The 22,914-nt window shown below is 35.8% G+C and overlaps 1 protein-coding gene across 3 annotated transcripts in view; it reads right to left on the bottom strand.

The window, feature by feature from the left end:
* Positions 1-4,443: 4,443 nt before the first annotated feature.
* The window catches only part of LOC134349224 (gamma-aminobutyric acid receptor subunit beta-2), a 221,293-nt gene continuing 202,822 nt past the window's right edge, over positions 4,444-22,914 (bottom strand). For all 3 annotated transcript variants that reach the window (XM_063053228.1, XM_063053229.1, XM_063053230.1), the window contains one exon: positions 4,444-14,170. In XM_063053228.1, the coding sequence (XP_062909298.1) occupies positions 13,823-14,170 (348 nt within the window). In that variant the 3' untranslated portion in view covers positions 4,444-13,822. The remainder of the gene's footprint in view (positions 14,171-22,914) is intronic.

The raw sequence follows: 22,914 nt of genomic DNA, 5'->3' as shown, positions 1-22,914 counted from the left end.
AATGTTCACCAGATTGATTCCTGGGATGGCAGGACTTTCATATGATGAAAGACTGGATCGACTAGGCTTATACTCGCTGGAATTTAGAAGATTAAGGGGGATCTTAATGAAACGTATAAAATTCTAAAGGGATTGGACAGGCTAGATGCAGGAAGATTGTTCCTGATGTTGGGGAAGTCCAGAACGAGGGGTCACAGTTTAAGGATAAAGGGGAAGCCTTTTAGGACTGAGATGAGGAAAAACTTCTTCACACGGAGAGTGGTAAATCTGTGGAATTCTCTGCCACAGGAAACAGTTGAGGCCAGTTCATTGGCTATATTTAAGAGGGAGTTAGATATGGCCCTTGTGTCTAAAGGGATCGGGGGGTATGGAGAGAAGGCAGGTACAGGGTTCTGAGTTCGATGATCAGCCATGATCATACGGAACGGCGGTGCAGGCTCGAAGGGCCCAATGGCCTACTCCTGCAGTTATTTTCTATGTTTCTATGTTTCCTGGTTAATAATCAGTGCAAACAATAGCCAGTAAGTGCCCTGTCGTAGCTGAGCTTTTGAACCGCTTGTACAGCATGCATTTTTTCGGTGAGGACTGAAGTCTCAAAAGCATAGGACAGTTGTGGCAATGCATGTACGGGCTGAATTAGGTCAGCAGACTTGGGATGGAGTCTGGGGAATAAGCCAATGCTTGGCCATTGCTGGAGTGAACTTGGAGGCAATGCGATATGGCAGATTTAAGACAAGGCAAGTGGAGGCGAGGCAAAATTGAGATGGAGCTTGGGCTCGAGAGCAAGAAAAAACCCGAGGTTAGATAATAATTTTAATAATTTTCTGCATGAAAAAATTACCTTCAATTTTCAGTTTGTTATAACAGATCTTTCATAATCAGCATACCATTATGTGGCATGTGTTCACTCGATAGTGATGAATTCATTTTTTGCTTTATGTAGCGTTTTGCTATTTGTCATTAACTTCTCAGAGCTGTCTCTGGTGTGCAAGGATTTGCGTATCGCCTGGGAACCTTTGAGCACTTTGTGGAATGTTCCACTAGTGATGTCGTTTCAGCACTCAAACAATTTTCAGATTTTGAGTGTTTTCAGATGTTGGAGTTTCAGATAAAGGGTACTCAACCTGTATTTTCTCTAGTTAAGACACCTGGAATTATGTAAATTGAGGGTCTGAGATAAATTCACTAAGATTACGCTTCCGAAAGATTTCTGACTTCCCCTTAACAATTTGTTCCATTGTTCCAAATGCATTGGGAACATAAAATTCAAACCAAAAAGAGCCTTTGAGAGAGGAATTATGATAATTGGTAATGGAAAGCATTTGAAAAAAAAACTTAAAGGAAAATTACTCTGATGGGACTTGAATACAGTCAGAAGTAAAAGAATCTACAATGTTGCTGAAAATACTGTATTTTTAATTAATATATATTTAGGAGCTGCATGCAAAGTTACGCTCAGCCACATACTTTGATATTTTAAGAGGCAACAAGCTTTTTGAGACTTCTGCTAGATCTTATCACACTGAAAATTATTTTATAATTTCACTGGAAACTCGGGCTGAGATTCCAGGTAAGATATTTGCAACAGAAAATTGAAAAATCCTTTGAATATATTCTATTTTCTTACCTTACCTAATATTTTCTCTTCAGGGCAGTATCTGGGGCTATATTCTCAGAAAGATGATACACATATATTTTAACAGCAAGTTAATAGTAGTCTCTGTTAAATGAAATAAGACGTAGGGGGAGAATTAGGCTCTTCAGCCTATTGAGTCTGCTCCGCATGGAGACATGGTAGGCTAAGATACAGGCAATGTACATTTTAGTGGTTACAATAAAGATTTTATCTATAAGATACTAGACTGAACTTTCATCTATAGGATGTGATAAATCTCTTCTGATGCGGGAATACATAATTCTGTTCTACATATAGATCAATAACTTCAATCAGTTAGCATCCTACACCCTGTATGCATTATACGTTCATGATTTAACATGGTGTATACTTACTCTTATATTTTCTACTTGTCAGTTTGGCCACTATAGCCAATTCTCAGGAAATATTACTAACATAAGACCATAAGATATAGAAGCAGAAGTAGGTTATTCGGCCCATCGAGTCTGCTCTGCCATTCAATCATGGGCTGATCCAATTCTTCCAGTCATCCCCACTCCCCTGCCTTCACCCCATATCCTTTGATGCCTTGGCTAACCTAGAACCTATCTACTTCTGCCTTAAATACACCCAATGATTTGGCCTCCACAGCTGCTTGTGGCAACAAATTACACAGATTTACCACCCTATGACTAAAGTAATTTCTCCGCATCTCAGTTCTAAATGGACATCCTACAATCCTGAAGTCGTGCCCTCTTGTCCTAGAAACCCTTACCATGAGAAATAACTTTGCCATATCTAATCAGTTCAGGCCTTTTAACATTTGGAATGTTTCTATGAGATTCCCCCCTCATTCTCATGAACTCCATGGAATACAGCCCAAGAGCTGCCAGACATTCCTCATAGAGTAAACCTTTCATTCCTGGAATTATTCTTGTGAATCTTCTCTGAACCCTCTCCAATGTCAGTGAACCCTCTCCAATGTCAGTAAACCCTTTCTAAAATAAGGAGCCCAAAACTGTACACAATACTCCAAGTGTGGTCTCACGAGTGCGTTATGGAGCCTCAACATCACATCCCTGCTCTTATATTTCATGCCTCTAGAAATGAATACCAGCATTGAACTCGCCTTCTTCACAACCGACTCAGCCTGGAGGTTATCTGAATTATCCAAATAAACGAACCAAGTTTCAAATCACAACAGGCCCCTTGTAAAGATAATTAAATTATTAATGAGCAAATTCTGTTCATATCTTGATCTTCCGAACTAGTAAACACAGACCTCTGCAGAAGAAATTAAAATTTGAAACCTTAGCATTATTCTATTATTCTTAATTTGCTAATTTAATTAATAAAGGCATCAAATTCCAAATCATTATCAGATACTGTGCTTAATATTTTTCTTTACATTCATCCTACTAAAATCTTAAATCTTAGCATTATTCTGTTACTCTCAATTTGCTAATTACATTAATATAGCCAAACTCCAAAGTATTATCACATACTTGGCTTAATATTTTTCCTCACATTTGCCCTGCATCATCTAGTCATTTGAATATTTTTAAACCTTAACTATATCTATGATCTTGCACAATTCTAACAAATCTCCACTCACCTTCATTTAACTCAAGTTGAAAACCATATTCTCAATTACAGACTTGGAGGCAGAATCCTGCATCCCTGGAAGAATTCTAGTCAATGTCTTCTAAATTCTAAAGAATCTTCCATAAGCTTCCAAAAGTGTGGTGGACCGAAAGGAATGCAATACTCTAGTTGTGCCTGATTACAGCATTACAAAGGACCAGGTATTTCTTCTTAGCTTCTGTACTCAGTACCTATATGTATAAAGTTCTATATTCCATATGCTATCTTCTCTACACAAATTACCCCCTATATACTGTACAGTCTGGCACTTCTAAAGATTTATACATATGAATTTCCCAGTCTCCTGATTCTGTACTCTTTAAAATATCTGTTGCGTCTTGTCTCTTCACATCCCTTCTTCAAAATCTTACACGTCTGTTTATTTCTTCCACCCCCCCCCCCATATATCCACTGCATTTCCAATGAAGTAATACTAAAATTATACAGGAAATACCAAATAAATGTGCTTTTTTTTTGCTTCAATTACAAGCCCACAAATTACATTTAGAAATCTTCTGGTATCTGGCAGATAAAATTATAAATACAATAACTCTTTTTTTGATAAAGTAGGCAGCAAGGAAATATACAATTTTTATAATATTTAATCAGCATCTTTATTCTAATAAGATTCTGACCATCTTCAACCATCCACACTTTTTAAAGAGTTATATTAGCAGTTTCTGTTGGTGATTTATTACTCACATATTTTAAGTGCAAAAAATTCTGATATAAAATTGCATGTGATTCATGCCATTATCAGAATGTTTCTTCTATAAGTTGTAAATTCTCCCTGATTCAAAAGAGCATTATGGCAAGAACAAATTTCCAAAACAAATCTTATTTTTCAACAGTTTCAACCTGTGTAATATTGTCACATTTAAGGTAAAATGCTCTTATCATATCTTGTATGGTGTCTGTCGTCTGTCTTTTATTTTTACAACAAACTACTGAGATTTCTTTTCAGAGTAAATTCTTGTACTCACCACTCTCACCTACTTGACCATTCAATTATCCATACCTTTGTCCATAACTATGTCTATTTATTTGAACCTATCTTTTTCTCCAATATATACAAGTTCAATCTCTGCTGTGTTTCTAACTAAAATGATCAGTTTGCTCTTTAGAATAAATCATATCGATCAAAGGAATCTTCCAGAAAAAGTATAGAATCCATATTTTTGTTCTTTAAAATTTTCTTTATTTATATTGCATTAATTCTGTTTTCAAGAATTACACACTAGCCAACAGTAGTTTATATTTACATGCAGAAATTTGCTGCAGAAAATTTTAGTCACGAAAATATTCCTTATGGCCCAACTCATTTATAATTAATATATCACATCCCTCAATTAGTTTCTCCTATTTAAACATTAATAATCTTCGAAACAGTGGACATGAAATATTGATATGATGGTGTCCACTTACCTTTTGCGTTTTCTAGCATTGCAAAATGTGCATATTGCAAAGACAGAAAAGGCTACTTTTTTTTAAAAAGTCTTATTGTAAGGCTGAAAACTACTGCAAGAAAAAATAATTTCCCCAATCCCAGCTCAAAAAATCAAAAAGCTTAGTAATAGCTATCTTACTAATTATTCTAACTGAATAAAACAAAACACAAACAGTTAGTTCTTCCATCAAATGTCAATTGTATACTGCCATTAATATTTACATAATTGTTTAAATACTTTACCATGAAGCTGCTTTAGCATTTGCATTACATTAAAATACAAATCAGAAGTTAAAAATGTTAAGAAATCTACTTATATTTACAAGAGTTCATCTTCAAGTGATGATCAGTGATTGAACACTATATACAGTTGGTGAAACAGCTTAAAACATGAATGGTTTCCAATGTGAAGGCTGTATTAAAGGGAAATTTAAGTCTAAAGCCATAAAATGTAGCAATCAAAGGTAGTCAAGAATATTTGCAAGTCACCTTTTGCTGTAATCTAATGGCAGGAAATATTACTGACATCTAAAGAAGTAGTACTATGGTATGCTAATTATGAGATCTATATATGCTGTCATATGTTTGGATAAATGTTCATGGACTATGCCCACTGGTTACCACTGAGTATCTATAGTTGATCTATTTTGCAAATCAATTTGAAGTCTCCTAAGCAGGTCCTTAAAATTTCACTTTCAACAGAGAAGGTAAAAGCTTCAAAATTAATTTAGTGGGATTTAATGCCAACTACAAATTGTAAACGCCTAAAATGAGCATTCTTTGCTATTGGCACTGACAGAATTCCAAAACAGTTATTTTTCAGAAATGTTATTACAATTAACATATTAGAATACTTTGGGCCTGAGATGTGTCAAGCAATTTTCAATTAAAGAACCTCTCATATAATAGCACCCTTTTATTCATTCCTGACTTCTAATTTTTTTTCATATGATTTGTGCAGTTTTGGGATGTTTCTATGCACTGAAGGCCATGATACAAAACCAAAATTGGTGCAGTTTCCTGAGATTTTGTGCAGAAAGTTACATGATTGATCCAGCAGATAAATATAAGTAACTTGTAATATGTTTAATATTGAGAAAAATGGGAAAATGATACTGAAAGGAAAACATAATGTACACGCATAATACCGATGGTAGGAAAGCTGCAGCTTTGAAATCATGTCTTTATATATTTCAGTCTTTAAGTAATATCTTTATACATGTAAGATCTTGTCTTTAGTGACGTAACTAAAAAAGAAAAAAACTAAATAAACTAACTTTGAGGAATGAGGTTTTTCCCTTTAATTTGACCTCCTTCTGTTGGTAGTGGAAGAGGAGGAATTTAATTCTCTCATTCAACGTATGGCACAGGTGTGGCAGTTAAATTGTTTGAGCAATAATCCAGTGTTTTGAACTAATAGTTTAGACCCCAAAACTGAAATCCCATAATGGCTGTTGTAGAACTTAAATTTAGTTATGAATATGGAATTAAAAGAAAAAAAGTCAATTTTTACAGAATTCACCATTTTAAAAAAAAGCATTGCCAAATGTACTTTGGGGAGGTAGTATGCCAACTTGTATTTTTAAGCTCACCATCATGGATAACATTTAATCTCCTTTTGGAATGATACAACAGAAAAAGTATAAACCAGATGTTCCTGGGTACTGAATTTGGCAATGTTGCTCTTTCCCTCACAAAATAAACAGCGAGAAACTGATGTCTAAATTAGGAGAGCTGGCAAGCAATAGCTAGATGTGGTCAGAGAGACAATGTACCAGATTATTCTATCTCAATCTGTGTGTGTGTCCAGTCAAATTGATCCACCTAAGCAAGCAGCACAGCAATATACAGGTGTAAAAGGATATTCTTGCTAATTTCATGCCATCTGAATAAGAAAACTAATTAATACCTACTGTATGAACTCAGCTTCTGAACCAATGCTTGTGATCGATATGTCTTTTTACTGAACAATAATTGAGAGAAACACTGAAAAAGTCAAGGCTACAGAATCTAGGAATGGGAATTCCACACCCATTACCACAGATCAGCTGACTGAGTCTGTAGAAGGTAGTGAGTGAACTGATATGAGAGATAAACTGAACTAGCTTATCCCGATTGATCTACCTGTGAAATAGATAGAAATTGACATTGCACAATTTCTGCTTCATAATGAGATCATTCTTTCATTATTTCATGCCACACACTTCAATTGTGCAGAACAGTTAACTGAACAGATGGGATTGGTCAAAACCTGGCATTGATATGCTGCTGTGAATGAACTATCAAAGAACAACAAATCTACACAGTCACAATCTTCACTTCCAGACAAAGCTTCAACTTTACTATTGTTAACATATCAGGGGATCAGTCCCGATGCAATAATTGTAGAAATATGAGGGAAGAAGCAGCAAGTTTACCTTGAAATGTGATCCCAATCTGGTAACAATAAATACAGAATAACTCATGAGCTAAGTAGAACTGATATGCAATAGATAGATTTACCTGCTTTCCAATCTTGTGGTATCTAGTCATAATAAGTGACAGGTAATTACACAAGCAAACCGCCCCCCCAACCGAAGATAGTTGAATAAACATTTGCCTATTACTAATGGCAAACAACACCATGAGAGTGCTAAAGATATGACTGAAATATTTAAAAATATATTCAACCAGAAATGCTAAGTGGATTATTTATCTCAGCTTCCTCCTGAGATCCCACCATCTCAGAAGCTAGTTTTCAGCCAACGTGATTGACTTTAGGTTGCTGTGAGTACTGGATTCAGCAAAGTCCACATGATCAGACAGCATCTGAACTACAGTACTGAAGACCTGTGGTCCAGAATGAACTGTTGGCCAAACTGTTCCAGTACAGTCACAAGACTACCATCTATAATGACAAAGACAGGACCAAAACCAATGCAGCTAATTACCACTTCTGTCTGTCTACTCTCAATCTGCGACAGAATGAGTGAAAATGTCACTTACAGTGCTATCAAACATTCCTTACTCAGCCATGTGGTTTTGGGTATGATCAGTAACATTTCAGTGCAGCCTTCAAAACAGCCTTGTTCTAAATTTGAACCAAAGAGTAGAATTCCATAGGTGATATGAGAGCAATTACCCATGATATCAAGTCAGGATTTAACCAAGTGTGTGATCAAAGAGCTTTGGTGAGATATGAGCATCAAGACATAAGCACTTCAATAGATGTAGCCTTATATTGCACAAAGTAGCTGTGTTTGGAATAAAATTGTAATAATAGCCAATCATCCCAGCCCCAGGACATTACTGCAAGAAGGGAAGTGCCCCAAAACTAACCATCTCAAGTTCTTAATAAATAACTTTCCTTCTATCATAAAATTAATGAGGACTTTCACTATGTTTGTGCAATGTTACATTCCACTCTTCAGAAAGAGTAGTCCTCAACTGTAGTCAGATAAACGTAGACTTCATTTGCTCTGGAGTAATATCTGACAAGTAGCAGCCATGCACGAGTGTTAGACAACACTCATTTCCAACAAAAGAAAGCCAACAATGTAATTTAATATCCGTTGTCGTCATCGTCGAGGCTATCCCTCGAGGTCGAGGATGATGGTCTTCGTTCTGAAGAAGTGGCCCACAGAGCGAAGACGCCTGGGTGTGTATTTGTTTAACGGGTACTTGATGTTGCACTCCAAGAAGCACACGATACTTCACAAATAACCAACTGATTCCAATGGCAGGGAAACCACGACGATTGAAACTGATGGATTTGTTGCAGCCTTCATCCGCCTTCACAGCCATCGAGTTCGAAGTAACTTCATCCGGCTGTTCCACCGTTGAGGTCTTGGTTGGATTGTTCTTTGTCAGGGACCTCACCCTTGACCTTATCACCATGGGTGACCCTACCATGGGTGGTAATTTAATATTACAATGATACTACACCATTAACTTCCTGGAAGCCACCATTGACCAAAACCTCAAATGTATCTGCTCCCTAAAGATTTCCCATCACCTCGAAAGCAAAATGCTCCATTTTTCTATAGCAGTTCCTATAACAAATAAAACATTCAACACTGTCTTGGGCAAAGTAGCATACTTAATTGGTCCCCATCCAGCAAGCGAAATTTTCATTCCATTGTCTACCAGAGCACAAAAGCTGCAGTATATATCATCTACAAATGACATCTAATCACCTCACTGTAACAGTACTTCTCAAAGCTCCACCTTCTGGCAGATGGAAAGCAAGGTCTTCAGGTGTATGTGAACACCAGCACTTACTCCTTACTGTGTTGCACACCATCCTGACTTGGAAATATATTACAGTTCCTTCAGTATCACTGACTGTAAATCCTGAACATGTTTCCAGAAGGAATACAACAGCTCAAGGCAGTGCCTTTCTCAAGGGAAATTTTGCACGGGGAAGAAGTTTTGGATTTTTTGTTCATGATTCAGAAAAAGATTCAAAATCAGCACTAATCTTTTCCACAGAACACTATTTTTCAAATTATATTTGTTATTTCATCTTTTGTTTTTCTAGCATTTAGTCAAGATAAGCTGCCTCTTGAGCACAGTGCAACAACGAATGTAATGAATAACAGACCTGCCAGTAGACATTGGGTGATATACAATGATTGCATGGGCTAAATGTGAAATCATCTTTGATTAGGAAGAACTCTGATTCAGATATATTATTTACAATATTAGGAGATAGAAAATAAATAAAATGGTCGTAATTTCCTGAAACTAAAGGAAATAGGGAAATATTTCTTGGGGGAAAATATGAAAAGTGCTGAATAATTGAAATTTCTATCAACATTTTCAAGTGTATAAAAAGGATAATTTTTTTTCCAACTCTGTGAAGTACAATTAGGATTAGGAAGAATAAATTCTGGGATCACCATATTTAGCCACATTCTAAGTGTATTAACAAAAATAGTATGCTGTGTGCTACATAAAGTGACCAAACCAATTCTTAACCTCATATCTGACAATAAAAATTAAAGAAAATAAACATTTACCACATTTTAAAATGTTGTGGCAAATATCCAATTAATTTTAAATTTCAATATTTATCTGCTTGTTATTATGAAACATTTGCTGCTACTTACCTTTTTCTTAATGCTAGATCTATTCATCCAATTCAGTTTCTACTATGAAAAGATATCCAAGGTCATGATGATCATTGACTTGTTTAAGGGTGATGATGGATTGGAATTTTCACTAGGTGCCTGTAAAATGATGCAAGTGATGTGAGTTTTCAGTTCCATTTTTATAGAGAATTTAGATACCTTAAATAAGGTCAAAGCCCATGACATCTATTTCCTCTTCCTACCTGATAACTACATACTACAAAATTTTCTGTAAAAATGTTCCATAACCATCCAAAGTCTCGACCAGCCAGTAGTCAAAACTTTAGCAAATGTGATATTGCATCCTTTGATATATATTTTGATGATAATGATGTATTGCTTAGATGATTGTTATTGATAATTTCTATACTAGCTAATACCAGGTGTGCTGCCTGGTGGACAATGCTGAAATGTCTGAATTTCTACTAATTTTAGTAGACAATACAGAAAAGTAATCAAATGTCTCTCAAATAGTAGATAAAGGAATTTTCCACCTTTCACTTCAAGCTATATTAGTTTAATAGATTTGTTCCCCTGATCATGAAAATCAAAATTGCAGATGTTGGGAGTCTGAAATAAGAAACAGAACACAGTAAGTGCTCTGCAAAATCAGGCAGCTTTCATGGATGTTGAATTAGAGTTAATGTTTCTATTTGAAGACTCATTTGACTGACTGAAGGGTTTTTGACCTGAAATATTAGCTTTATTTCTCTTTGCATAGATGCTGGGTGACTTGCTATATATTTCTAGTATTTTCTGTCTCGCTAATATCTTAGTCAATTACTTAGTACATTCAACCTTTCTAACGATATTGCAAATGAACTACGTACAAGCTGTTGCTGTACTGTATTTGGCCATTCCAGTCACAAAAAATAAAACCCATCAATTTCTTAATATAATGCAATAAATATCAGAGATCAATTTCATTTACCTCTACAATCAAAGCAAATTCTGGAAATGCAAGATACTGCTAACAACTGTTGATGCTATTGCCAAACTATATTTCAGTTCCAATTATTTTTAGCGTTGGTTAAAAGGAAAACTAAAAATGGAACATTTTGGCATTATTATTATTATTGTGCCCTGCTGGATTGATTAATTTATGCAGTATTTGTATGAAATTGGTGTTTTGAGTTCTTTACAAATTCAAATTTGTAATGACTGAAGTGGTGTTCCATATAATGTACAGTGCGTGTACCATATATATATATATATGTAATGTAGTTTTTCACATTGGTGCTTGCTTGAAGCATTTTTATTGGTCAATATTAGATGAACAACTTCAGCTGCTGGCTACTTTTATTGTTGCCAAACATCTGGGGGAAAAATCAAATTTGATTTGTAGTCACGACTCCAAAGTACACAGTTTAAGAAAATATTGTAACACACACTAAATCCCTGGATCTCTCTAAGTACCAAAATGCTTCATATTACTTTTTCTTTATAATTCTCTTTATATGATTGAAGATTGTTAAATTAGTTACCATATCCATTCCCTTTATAATGCTGATAATTCCTAAGAAAGATACAAGGCATTGCTTCTGTAAACATTTACAAAGTATTGAAGCCAAATTAATGGGTGAATCTGCAAAATAACTAAAAATATACTACCAGCTCACAAATTTTATATATATATGTATATATAGAGTATATATATATATATATACACACACATATATATATATTTATATATACATACGCACATATATATAGTATACACACACACATATATATATATATATTTACAAGTGCTCTGAAACACACTACAATTGCTGTAATTGTATTAATGTGTTTACAAGCTCTTTTTAAACACGTAACATCCAAATTGCTGGCTTCATGTGGAAAATGGATGCTAATACTAATGAAAACTTTATATGGTCAGATCTATCACTTCATTCTACTGAAAAAAAAATTGGTTCACTTTATGGATTTACTCAAATAAGAAATTTGATAGAATCGCCCCAGACTAATTTCACTGCCTGTAGAAAATTATTAAAACACATATCAATTAAAATTAATCTTTTCACTGCACTGAAACCACACTGAATTACTGAAAGACACAGCTTGTGCTAAGCTACACCACTTGGATGCTCCTGAAATTCAGAAATAGTTAACTTTTCGATTCTAAATTGGGTAATGAAAAATAAAGTGAATGTCTTCATACAATATTCAGGTGCCCACAGCAGCACATATTTTCATTATCTACTTATCTACACCAGATCTTAATTCAGACATAACTGCATTACATAAATCCTTTTGATTGTACAAAATAATTTTAACTATAAAAATAGCTTTTGCACTTGTTAATGTCTCTTGAATACCATTTACCTGTCTAAGTTACAGTGCTGATATGCCCCCATATAACAATGGACCAATGACAATTTTGTTGCTGGTTAACAGATGATGCAATTAACTTTTTGACACAATACAAAATCAATTTTTTTTTATAAAAGCTTACAGGAAACCAACTTTTCTCATATTTACATGAAACAGAACTAAAAGTTCTCCTTACAAATGATCCATGAAAATAGAATTATATTAACTCAAGTAGAATGTATTTAACTCTAAGCACTTAAAATCATTGCACATAGACATTTGTCATAAATATATTTTCTGTATGGCCATAATTTCAACTATGTTTCCCGTTTTTCATGGGACCATGTAGAAGGAAAAGAGAATTGTTCGGCCAGAAACATTGCCTGCAATTTAGTGAAAGAAACAAAACGTTCTAATAAATTAAAAAAAAACATTATATTTTGGCACATCAAAAATTATTAAAACACAAGGCTGATATGATTCTAAGAGTTCGTTGCTTCTGGTATCAATGGAGAACAGTGTTGAACCATTATTGGGTCCCATTGGTAAATTTTCCATTATAGAGTTTAAAGCCAAAATGTGCTTTTTATTTATGGTCATGATGGGTACCTACAGATCAAAATATTTTCAAAAAAATCGCACAGATATGTGTATGAGACAATTCCTTCTCTAATTTCCAGGCTAAAGGTTAGTGAATGAATAGTGGACTTTCCTTGCCATACTGAGTAAAGATAGGAACACCTATTAATTATTGATATATGGGGATTTCTTTATGGTGGGCTAACAGGTAATCAACTAGCTGTAAAATGTCTGCTAATTTTAAAGGTTACTGGTCATCCATCTTTTGAAACTTGGGAATTTACTATTAAATTTTGTCTTTAGTATACATGAGGCATTTATTAGGTTTTCACCTTTTCAATAATGTAAAATATTTCCATGCTAATTCGAATGTGGTAATGATATAATTTTCAAAGGCAATGCAAAAATTCTTTGATACAATCAACATTTTCATTTGAAATGCTCTGTATACAAATATGGTATCTCTTTAGGATTTGGATTTGATGTAATTTTACAAGATCTGTAAGAGGCAAATGTGGCATTACAACTCCTGTTCTACATTATTTTGAAGGTCTACTTTAAACTTTGTATCCTGATATCTTCAGTTTGAACAGTTATTTCTTTTTCAGTTTACATGAATAGCAGCTCTTAATCACCCTGCATGCATCGTTGCCTCTCAGCCATAAGTATGAAGGCTGTTCTGACAAACTAGCACTGTGTGTTGAACATGCTCATAATGATATAAAATATATTTCAAGTTACTGCTGAATCATAACTGAGAATCAAGAGTAGTTTTTACTCTTAAATGAAAAAATTACAGCTCAATCATTAATTGAACCTTTTAAATAAACACATTTTGATGTGATAGCCATGTGGTCAGATCTGAGGCAGATACATTATAAAAAGGAAAATATTACTTAATAATTTCAATGCGATAAACAGAATCACAGACACGGCAAAATGTTTCAATTAACATAACTTAATCAATGAAGAGTTCAATAGAGCCAGCCATTTAGGAGTTAAAGTGCATGCAAGATTTGTTCTGAACAACCTCATATTCAAAACGATGGTTCCAACTTGTTGCAAAACAAATAAAATATGTGAAGATACTGTCTGTGTACATTCTTCAGCTTAATTCACATAATACAGCCAGTAGACTACATTGAAAAATCCAAAAACGAGGGGAAAAATCATCCGTGACCACTTGTCAATGGCATTCACATCAGTCAAATCCGGGATATTAATTTTCAATTGGGAAGCACGTCTCCGTAGCCTGCTCTTCTTTTGGGCTACATGTCTTTCCAAGGCGCTCCTGCCAAAATTATGCCTGGACAGTCCTGCCTTCCTGTACTGAATACCAGAACTATCATATGGCATCATGGTACTTCTGGGATCACCGATACCCATTGAAATCTCAGCAGGACTCATTTCATTCTTAATCTCCAGTGTGCTGAGGAGAATATTTTCATGTGGATCCATCTACAGGAAAAGAAAATAGCAATTTGTAACATCAAGAAACATTTCTTATTAAGCTCATTTTCTTAAAACTTCAATAGTTTATTTGAATTGGCTGAAGACATATCATTACAGCTTTAACTAGATTCTGATTCCCATTTAATATTAAAAAGTACTCTCCCATAGGTAATCTAAGAACTTGAGCTTTTTCCCCCAGATAGTTACGATACACAGAGCTGTAATTTTCTAACTTTATTGGAATGACATAAAAAAATCATGCTTGTTACTGATATAAAACAATATTTCATTGAAATACAAACCAACTTTCATTTGTGGTGTTTTTAAGAAAAAAATACCTAAAGACACTTTATAGGGTGATATTAAGTACAAAATTCATACTAACCACTTAAGAAAGTATGGGGGCAGATGACCAAAAATTTGGTTAAAGACAGACTTTATGGAGTAGTTTAAAGGAAGAAGTGTTTAAACTTAGAAGAGAAAGCTATCAAAAAAACAGCATAACTTTTGGGAATGCCATAATTGAAGGAATACAGACATCTTGGAGGGTTTCTACAGCTTCAAAGATTACAAGGAAAATGGATGGACAGAACTAAGGAAAGATGTGACACGAGGATAGAATTTTTTAAAATTAGTTTTTGTTTAACCAGAAGTCAGTGTTGATCAGAAAGCACAGATAAAATGACTTAGTATAATTTCCAAAACAAAAGCAAGGACATAGTTTACTTCATGCATATAGAGATTAGAAAATGGCCAGCTAGGTGTTGGAATAGTGGTCTAGCTGTAACAAAGTAGGAAATGCAAGCTGCAGAAGACCTACATTTTATTTAGATCATGATATAATTTTCTTCTAACGATAGATTTTAAATATTTGTTGATGATCTGACAATTTAAATTCTTTTAATCATTTACTTGAAGATTTTTAGTTATAAAATCATAGGTTCATATAACAGAGAAGGTCCTATTGCCATATGTGCTGATAATCAAGCATCTAGTACCATTTTATTCTTTCCACATTCCCTCTAACTCCCTCTAGATTTAATGCATAGTGGCCAATTAATCTGCCAGTCTACATACTTCTGGGATGTAGAAGGAAGCTAGAGCAGCTAGAGGAAATCCATGCAATTATGGGGAGAATGTGCACACAGACTTCACTAGAAATCAGGATACAATTCTGGTCACTGGAGTTACAGGGTTGCAGCTTCACCCAAATTTTCTAAATCTATTCTTTCATTTTAAAGTTCTATTTTTAGATACTTGTGTAACATATTACCAGTTTAAAAACATTAAATATGATTGATTTTTAATATTTTGAATAATTTTCAATTTGTGAATAACAGAAATTCACAGATATTCAAAGGATTTTGACAACTGGTAATACTGGGGACATGGCTTAGCAAGCTGCAAAAGCTACTCTGGGAGAAGGCGGAGTTCCTCCAGCATTTTGTGCATGTTGTTTGGGAGGAGGGTTTACGATTATGTGAGGGCATTTCCACTCACAGCAGAAATACTGTGCTTAGAGTTCATAGGATCCAAATTTGGTCATTAATTTACCAGAGAAGTATAGGCAGGAAAGTTTGAGTATAGGCAACTCACCAATCAGAGCCAAGTCAATCTGTGCATCACTGACTTAACTGCTTAGACTCAGCAGCATGTATGCATAATAACGATAAAGGACAGATAGATGCTTTACAATTTACCCACTATTTCTAATTTTAGAATCAGAATTAAGTCTATTATCACTGACATACTTCATGAAATTTGTGGCTTTGTGGCATCAGTACAGTGTAAATCAAAAAAATTACTACAAGAAAAATAAATAAATAAAAGTGCAAAAGTGGGGTCATGTTTATGGGTTCATGGACCTTTCAGAAATCGAATGGCAGAGGAGACGCTGTTCCTAAAACGCTGAGACTGAGTATTTAGGCTGCTGTACCACCTCACTGATGATAGTAATGGCACCAACACAGCTTACCCTGGGGTTATCTGCATTTCTAATGATAAGCAAATAACTATACCAATAGTACTCTTATTCAGCATATTTCACTGAATAGATGATAGCCTAACTAGAACAGTTGATGTTGATGAAAATGTTAATGGCACATAAATGTGCACTTCCACTGTATCTCTTATTTGGTTATGGGGGAACATAAGCAAGAGAAAGCAAAAGACAGTAAATATACTCAGCAGGTCAGGCAGCACCTATGGAAAGAGAAACAAAGTTAATGTTTCAGGTTGAAATTCCTTTTTCATAAGTGAGAAGGATAGGAGAGGAATAAATAGGACAAAGGAAATATTTTTGATAGGTTGAAGACAGGGTTCCCATAGTAATAAGCTGCTAATGAAGCATTTGGCAGATAGGTTCACAAAGCATCAATTCTCTGGCATCCAATGCTCATGATATGGTCTCTTCTTCATTGAAGAAACTAAACTCAGGCTGGGTAACCACTGCACAGAGAACCTGCTTTCATCTTACTTGTATTACCTGGAGCTTCCAGTGGTCTGGTCAGTTTAATTCTGTGCCCTCCACCCATTCTGATTCATTTGTCAGAAGCCTGCTGCACAGTTATAATGAGGCTCAATGCAAACTTGAACAACAGCATCTTTGGAACTGGGTATGTTATGTTGTATATTTCATATTTTAGTAATATTGTAAATATATTGTTTGATTAAGCATTCTTTGTTGTTTACATAATGCATTGCGGGTTATATGTAGAAGTATGTGAACGGTATACGTCATCACACCATCATATCATACTTAAAGTAAAAACAAAGTTTACATGCATCTGACTCCCTTGCTTTTCTTTTAATTAGTTTTTATGCCCTGGAGTTACAAACATAACAATGGTGACAAAGAAGTTTTAAACAAACCCAGGACGATTACCAACCTGTTGAAGAACAGTGAGATGATTGAGTTTAGAAGAAAATTGCAGCACGTTTCTTTTTCCTTTGCAAGAGGAAAAAGATGTTCAAGTTTAAAAAAAGAAAAAAATGGATGAATTTATGGGCTCCAACAGTGAGTACCAGATGATAATAATCATAAATAACAAGCAGAACTGACTGTCTACATCAGAAAGATAGACACATTTGATTGCACAAGAAATAATTAGAATATGTATACTGAGAAAATTGAGCAGTATTGTGAAGCACATGAAGTAGCTAACGAAAAGCAAGTGCCAATTTTGCTGAATGCTTTGTATTAAAAGACATCCAAGTTTGCTTAGAAGTTAAACTGCTCCAATCCAACAAGCCAAAATGATCTTTGCTGATATCATGAACATAATGTGGGAACATTTAGAACCAAAACCATTGTTGATTACAGAACACTTTAGGTTTCATAAATGTAATCAAGAGGAAGGGGGGTGCATTTCAGTATATGTGGCTGAATTGGAGAAACTGTCCGAGCACTGAATTCAGTGATGGGCTTAATGATGCACTCACAGATTGTCTAGTTAGTGGAATCTTACAAGAAAGCATTCAAAGTGGGTCCTAACTGAAGCATAACTTACATTGAAAAGAGAAGTTGAAATAGCTGTATCAATGGAAACAGCAGACAGATACGCAACTGAGTTGCAGTCAGGAATGAAAGTGAATGTGAACAAAATGGCAATGTCTAAACAGAAACCTGCTGGGCTGAACAAATTGTAGTATCATTCTGTCACATATACAGGCCAGTGCTGTAGTGGCATCGGCACTGAACATTGAGGTGAATGGTCCTGAGTTCAAATCCAGCTCCTTGCATGCTTTGCATTCATGCCGGATTGAGCATTGAGCTAGCAACTTTGCCTCGTAAAAAACAGTCAAATGTTACAGAAACAGCAAAAAATTGCTGCCCAATGTACCACAAGGCATGAAAAGTAACAGTGAACTACAGCAACCAACAAGCAGCATTGGATTTTATGGGGCAAAAACAGGAGGGCCAGAATTGTGGAGTAGTGAGTGGCTAAGACAAATTACAATTTGAATGGAGATCCATCCACCATTTACATACCACATCCCCTGTAAAAGAGTTAAATCAAAATGAATTAAGAAAGGTAATGGATAAGTGTTGGCACGTGGCCAAGTGGTTAAGGTGTTGGTCTAGTGATCTGAAGGTCACTAGTTTGAGCCTCAGCTGAGGCAGCGTTTTGTGTCCTTGAGCAAGGCACTTAACCACACATTGCTCTGTGACGACACCAGTGCCAAGCAGTATGGGTCCTAATGCCCTTCCCTTGGACAACATCAGTGGTGTGGAGTGGGGTGACTTGCAGCATGGGCAACTGCCGGTCTTCCATACAACCTTGCCAAGGCCTGCGCCCTGGAAACCTTCCAAGGTGCAAATCCATGGTCTCACGAGACTAACGGATGCCTAAAAAAAAAGTGGATGAGGCCACATCAGTATTCAAGGCATTGGAAAATACAAACATATCAAGGGTAAAATAGTGTTAAATGAAAATGCCACATGATAGAGTAGGCAGTAAACTGGATCGCTCACTTTCCAATGTTGAATGAAGCCCATGGGCAATGCCAGTAGACCTAGTACCCAAGAAGAATGGGTCTGTCAGAATCTGTGATGATTTTAAGGTCACCGCCAATCCTGTACTGAAAGTAGATCACTAACCTCTGCGCAGGATACAGGATATCTTTGCAAATCTTTCTTGAGGGAAACACTTCAGCAAAGTGAACTTAGCTGAGGCCTACCTAAAGATGAAAGAAGAATCTCAAGTGTTTCTCATCATAACACTCATAAAGGGTTTTACTGATATAAGTCTTACTTCCGGAGTAGCATCTGCACCTGCACTCTGGTGGAAAGCTACAGACCAGGTGCTGCAATACTTCCCAGGCATTCAGTGTTACCTGGGTGACATCATTGTTACTGCACAAAAAGGTACATCTCCAAACTGTCAAGACAATGTTAAAAAAAAATTAGAAGATTATGGGCTCAGAGCATGATGCAACAATTTTGAATTCTTTAAACCAAGCATCACTTAATGTGGTCACTCCATTGACGCACAAGTATCATTCAAGTGTGTGGAGAAAATTCAAGCAGTGGTGGATGCCCCAAGGCCAAAGAACATATCATAGTTGTGGTCCTTTTTAGGATTTTTCGATTACTATAGCAGATTCCTACTAATCCAGGCTACTGTGCTCCACTCCTTGAACTGCTTACTACAGGTTGGGAAGAAATGGCAATGTACAAAGCAGTACAAGGTGGCTTTCCAAAAGAGAAAGGAAGTTATAATGTCAGGTGATCTACATCATCCAGTGAAGCTTGCCTGTGATGCCTTGCCTTATGGTATAAGTGCAGTCAGGTCACGTGTTATGAGTGATGAAAGTGAACTCTCCATAGCCTTTGCATTGTGTTCCCTTGCTGCTGCAGAGAAATATTACACATAGATCAACAGAGGCCTCGAGCTGGGTTTGGTGTGCAAGATGTTTTAACCAGTACTTGTATGGGAGAAAGTTTACCATCATTATTGCTCATCAACCATTCGTGTCCATTTTCAATCCACAGAAAGATGTTCTACTAACAGTAGCAGCATGAATACAGAGTTAGGCTCTATTTCTTGATGGACACAATTACAAGATGGAATTCAAGAAGACGACTAATCACGGAAATGCTGATGGATTTCCCGTTTACCCTTGGAAAGTACTCTTGTGGTATTCTCCCTAAGGCAAATTGAAAGTCTCCCTATTGCAACAGAGATGATCCAAAGGGAAATCAGAAAAGACCCCGTTATGTTTTGTAATTTCAAAACATTAAATTAATCCAAAGAAAATATGAAAGTCTGAAGAATGCAGGTGCAACTTCAAATTTACTTTAAGTGAGGCACATATGTAACCCATAATTAATTATTTAAATGAAGAATGCTTAATCAGCCAATATATACAAGATTATTCAAATATTAGTGAAATATTAAATACACAACACTCCTCCCTGCTTAGCTATACACTCCAACTCAATATAGAATGCATCTCAATTATATATATATAGTATACTATATAATGCACTACTATATACAGGCATCCACAGTGGCATAAATTTTAAATTGTCTGATTCAGATTTAATTGCTGTGGAGGTTTCCTTACTTTTTAGGGATAACATATTTCCTGACAAGAGGAATCACTCTGCTCATCAGGTGAGACTTGTGACTGTGAAAACAATCTCAGGTTCTGGGATCTCCTCCATGGTGGTTGTAGAGACAGACTCTGAGACTGCAAGAGATGGTTCTGACAGCTCTGGATATTTTTCTTCACTTTTTCTCTCTCTGAATCTACTTCAATCCCTTTCTTTTTCTTTCTCACATTCCTTCTCTCCACCTCTTCCATCTTTTTGCTTCTTCTAGTTTGTGTATCTTGATCTTGGGAAGTTCCATTTAGTTCACTGGAATATTCTCTTATTTCCTGAATTCTTCTGTTCACAAATTAAAAAAAAAAACTTGTGTCTTTCCTTCCAAGAACAAGTACTGGCTGCTTTTTGCTCAAAGCATGACTGTCTTGCTATATGTGCTGGACAGGATACGTTACTCAATATTCCTCTGCATTTTTATTAGTTTCATCATTTCACTCTACTTTAACAGGTTAGTAGCTGTCTCAGATTCATTTAAACATACCTTGTTGCCAATGTTATGTTTTGTAACTTCAAAACATTAAATTAATTCAAAGAAAACATGGTAGTCTGAAGAATTCAGATGAAACCTTGAATTTACTTCAAGTGAGGTGTGTACGTATCATGTGGTAGCATGATGATGTATACAATTAATGTATTTTTACACATATCACGTGATTAATTACTTAAATGAACAAGAATGCTTAATCAGCCAATATACATACAAGGTTACTCAAATATTATTGAAATATTAGATATATAACAGCCTTCATACAGTCTCAGGTCTACTCAGGCACCCTAAGTGGCAGGAATGTGCAACAGAAATCCCAGATCCCCCATTTTTACCAGTGCTGGAATGAACGTGCCCTTGACAAGAGTTTGTGCTCTGTGGGAATTGAGAGTTGTTGTACCATCCAAGCTGAGAGCTAAAGTGTTGGAGGAGCTACATGTTGTTTTTGTAGGTGTAGTCAAAATGAAAGCATTGGCTCAAAGTCTTGTCCGGTGGCATGGGATAGATCAGCAGATCAACCAGCTGACCATGCACTGTCTGGGATGCCAATACATTCAGAAGAAAGGTGCTCAGAGTAGTCAGAACCACATCCTATAGTCTTAGAGTCAACTTCTCCAATCACCACGGAGGAGACTCCAGAACTTGAGATTGTTTCACAGCTAAGCAGAGGGTGTGTGACACACATACCGTATAGAGAGAAATAGAGAGCAGTCTGTTACATATTTGAGTTGAGTTGCAATCTATGTTGAGTTGGTTTATTATTAAGTAGGCAGGAATGTTGTGTATTTAATATTTTAGTAATATTTGAGTAATATTGTAAACTATATTGTTTGATTAAGCATTCTTTGTTTACAGGTTATTTGTAAAAGTACATACATGAATGGCTTATATCATTATGTCGCCACGTCATATGTGTGTGTCTCATTTAAAGCAAAAATTAAGTTTACACAGAACTCTCAAGCTCCTTTGTTTTTCTTTTAATTAGTTCAATGTTTTGTAGTTACAACATGGTAGTTCTCTGGATTTGATAAAAATTTTTAACAATTTCAGGTAACTTGCTATTATTGTTTCTGAATCTACCAGTTTGGTTCCAAAGTAACTAACTAACTAACACACACACACACACACACACACACACACACACACACAGTGCTGGAGGAAGTCAACTGGACAAGAAGAATCAATGGAAAGGAATAAAGAGTTGACATTTAGGGCTGAAACCTTTCATCCGGACTGAAAAGGAGAGGGGAAGAAACCAGAATAAGGTGGTGACGGGAGGGGAAGGACTACAAGCTTGAAAGTGATAGGTGAAGCCTCACTTCCCAGCTTCTCACTTCATTCCCCCCCCCTTCCCCACCCACCTACCTTACCCTTTACCTGGTTTCATCAATCACTTTCTAGCTTGTACTCCTTCTCCTCCACCCACCTTCTTATTCTGGCTTCCTCGCCCTTCCTGACAAAAGTTCTTAGCCTGAAATCTCAATTTTTTATTCCTTTCCATTGGTGCTGCCTGACCTGTTGAGTTCCTCCAGCATTTTGTATGTGTTACTCTGGATTCTTCACATTCGTAGAGTCTCTTGTGGTTAGTCCTGTTACAAGTAATCCATCTCTAACACCCAACTCCATTTTGCTCTCTCAACTAACCCTGTCTGATCTGTTAAGCATTTCACATGTTTCTTTGTTTCCCTCATTAATTTATCAACCAGATGGCTTCTGTAATAGATGATCACCATTAGCAACTCTGGCCGCAGCTGATCACAGATATCCACTGTCTGATCCATTTTTACCCCACCCCCCACTCTTGTTTCAACTTAAAAGCAATTGTTTTTTTCTGCTTCCCAATTATAATGACCAATCTTCAAACTAAAACATTGTAAGTCAATCTCTTATAGATGCTATTTGACCTGCTGAGTGTTTCCAGTACTTTCTGCAGATTTCCAGCATCTTCAGGTTTTGATTTTCATTAGGGATAGGAAAGTAAAAAAAGATAAATCCTGTCATTTCTGCCCTATGGGTGACAAAAGATTCGGCATTACAATAAACAAACTAGCAAAGGCAGGTGATTACAGACTATTGCACTAGTTTGAAATATATGATCTTTGCTTTCAACAGGTGTGGCAGGCAAACTGCTAGTATATATATGCATTTGTA

The sequence above is a fragment of the Mobula hypostoma genome, chromosome 7 (assembly GCF_963921235.1).
Source record: "Mobula hypostoma chromosome 7, sMobHyp1.1, whole genome shotgun sequence".
NCBI lineage: Eukaryota > Metazoa > Chordata > Chondrichthyes > Myliobatiformes > Myliobatidae > Mobula > Mobula hypostoma.
This window is presented reverse-complemented; position numbering and strand designations above follow the sequence as displayed.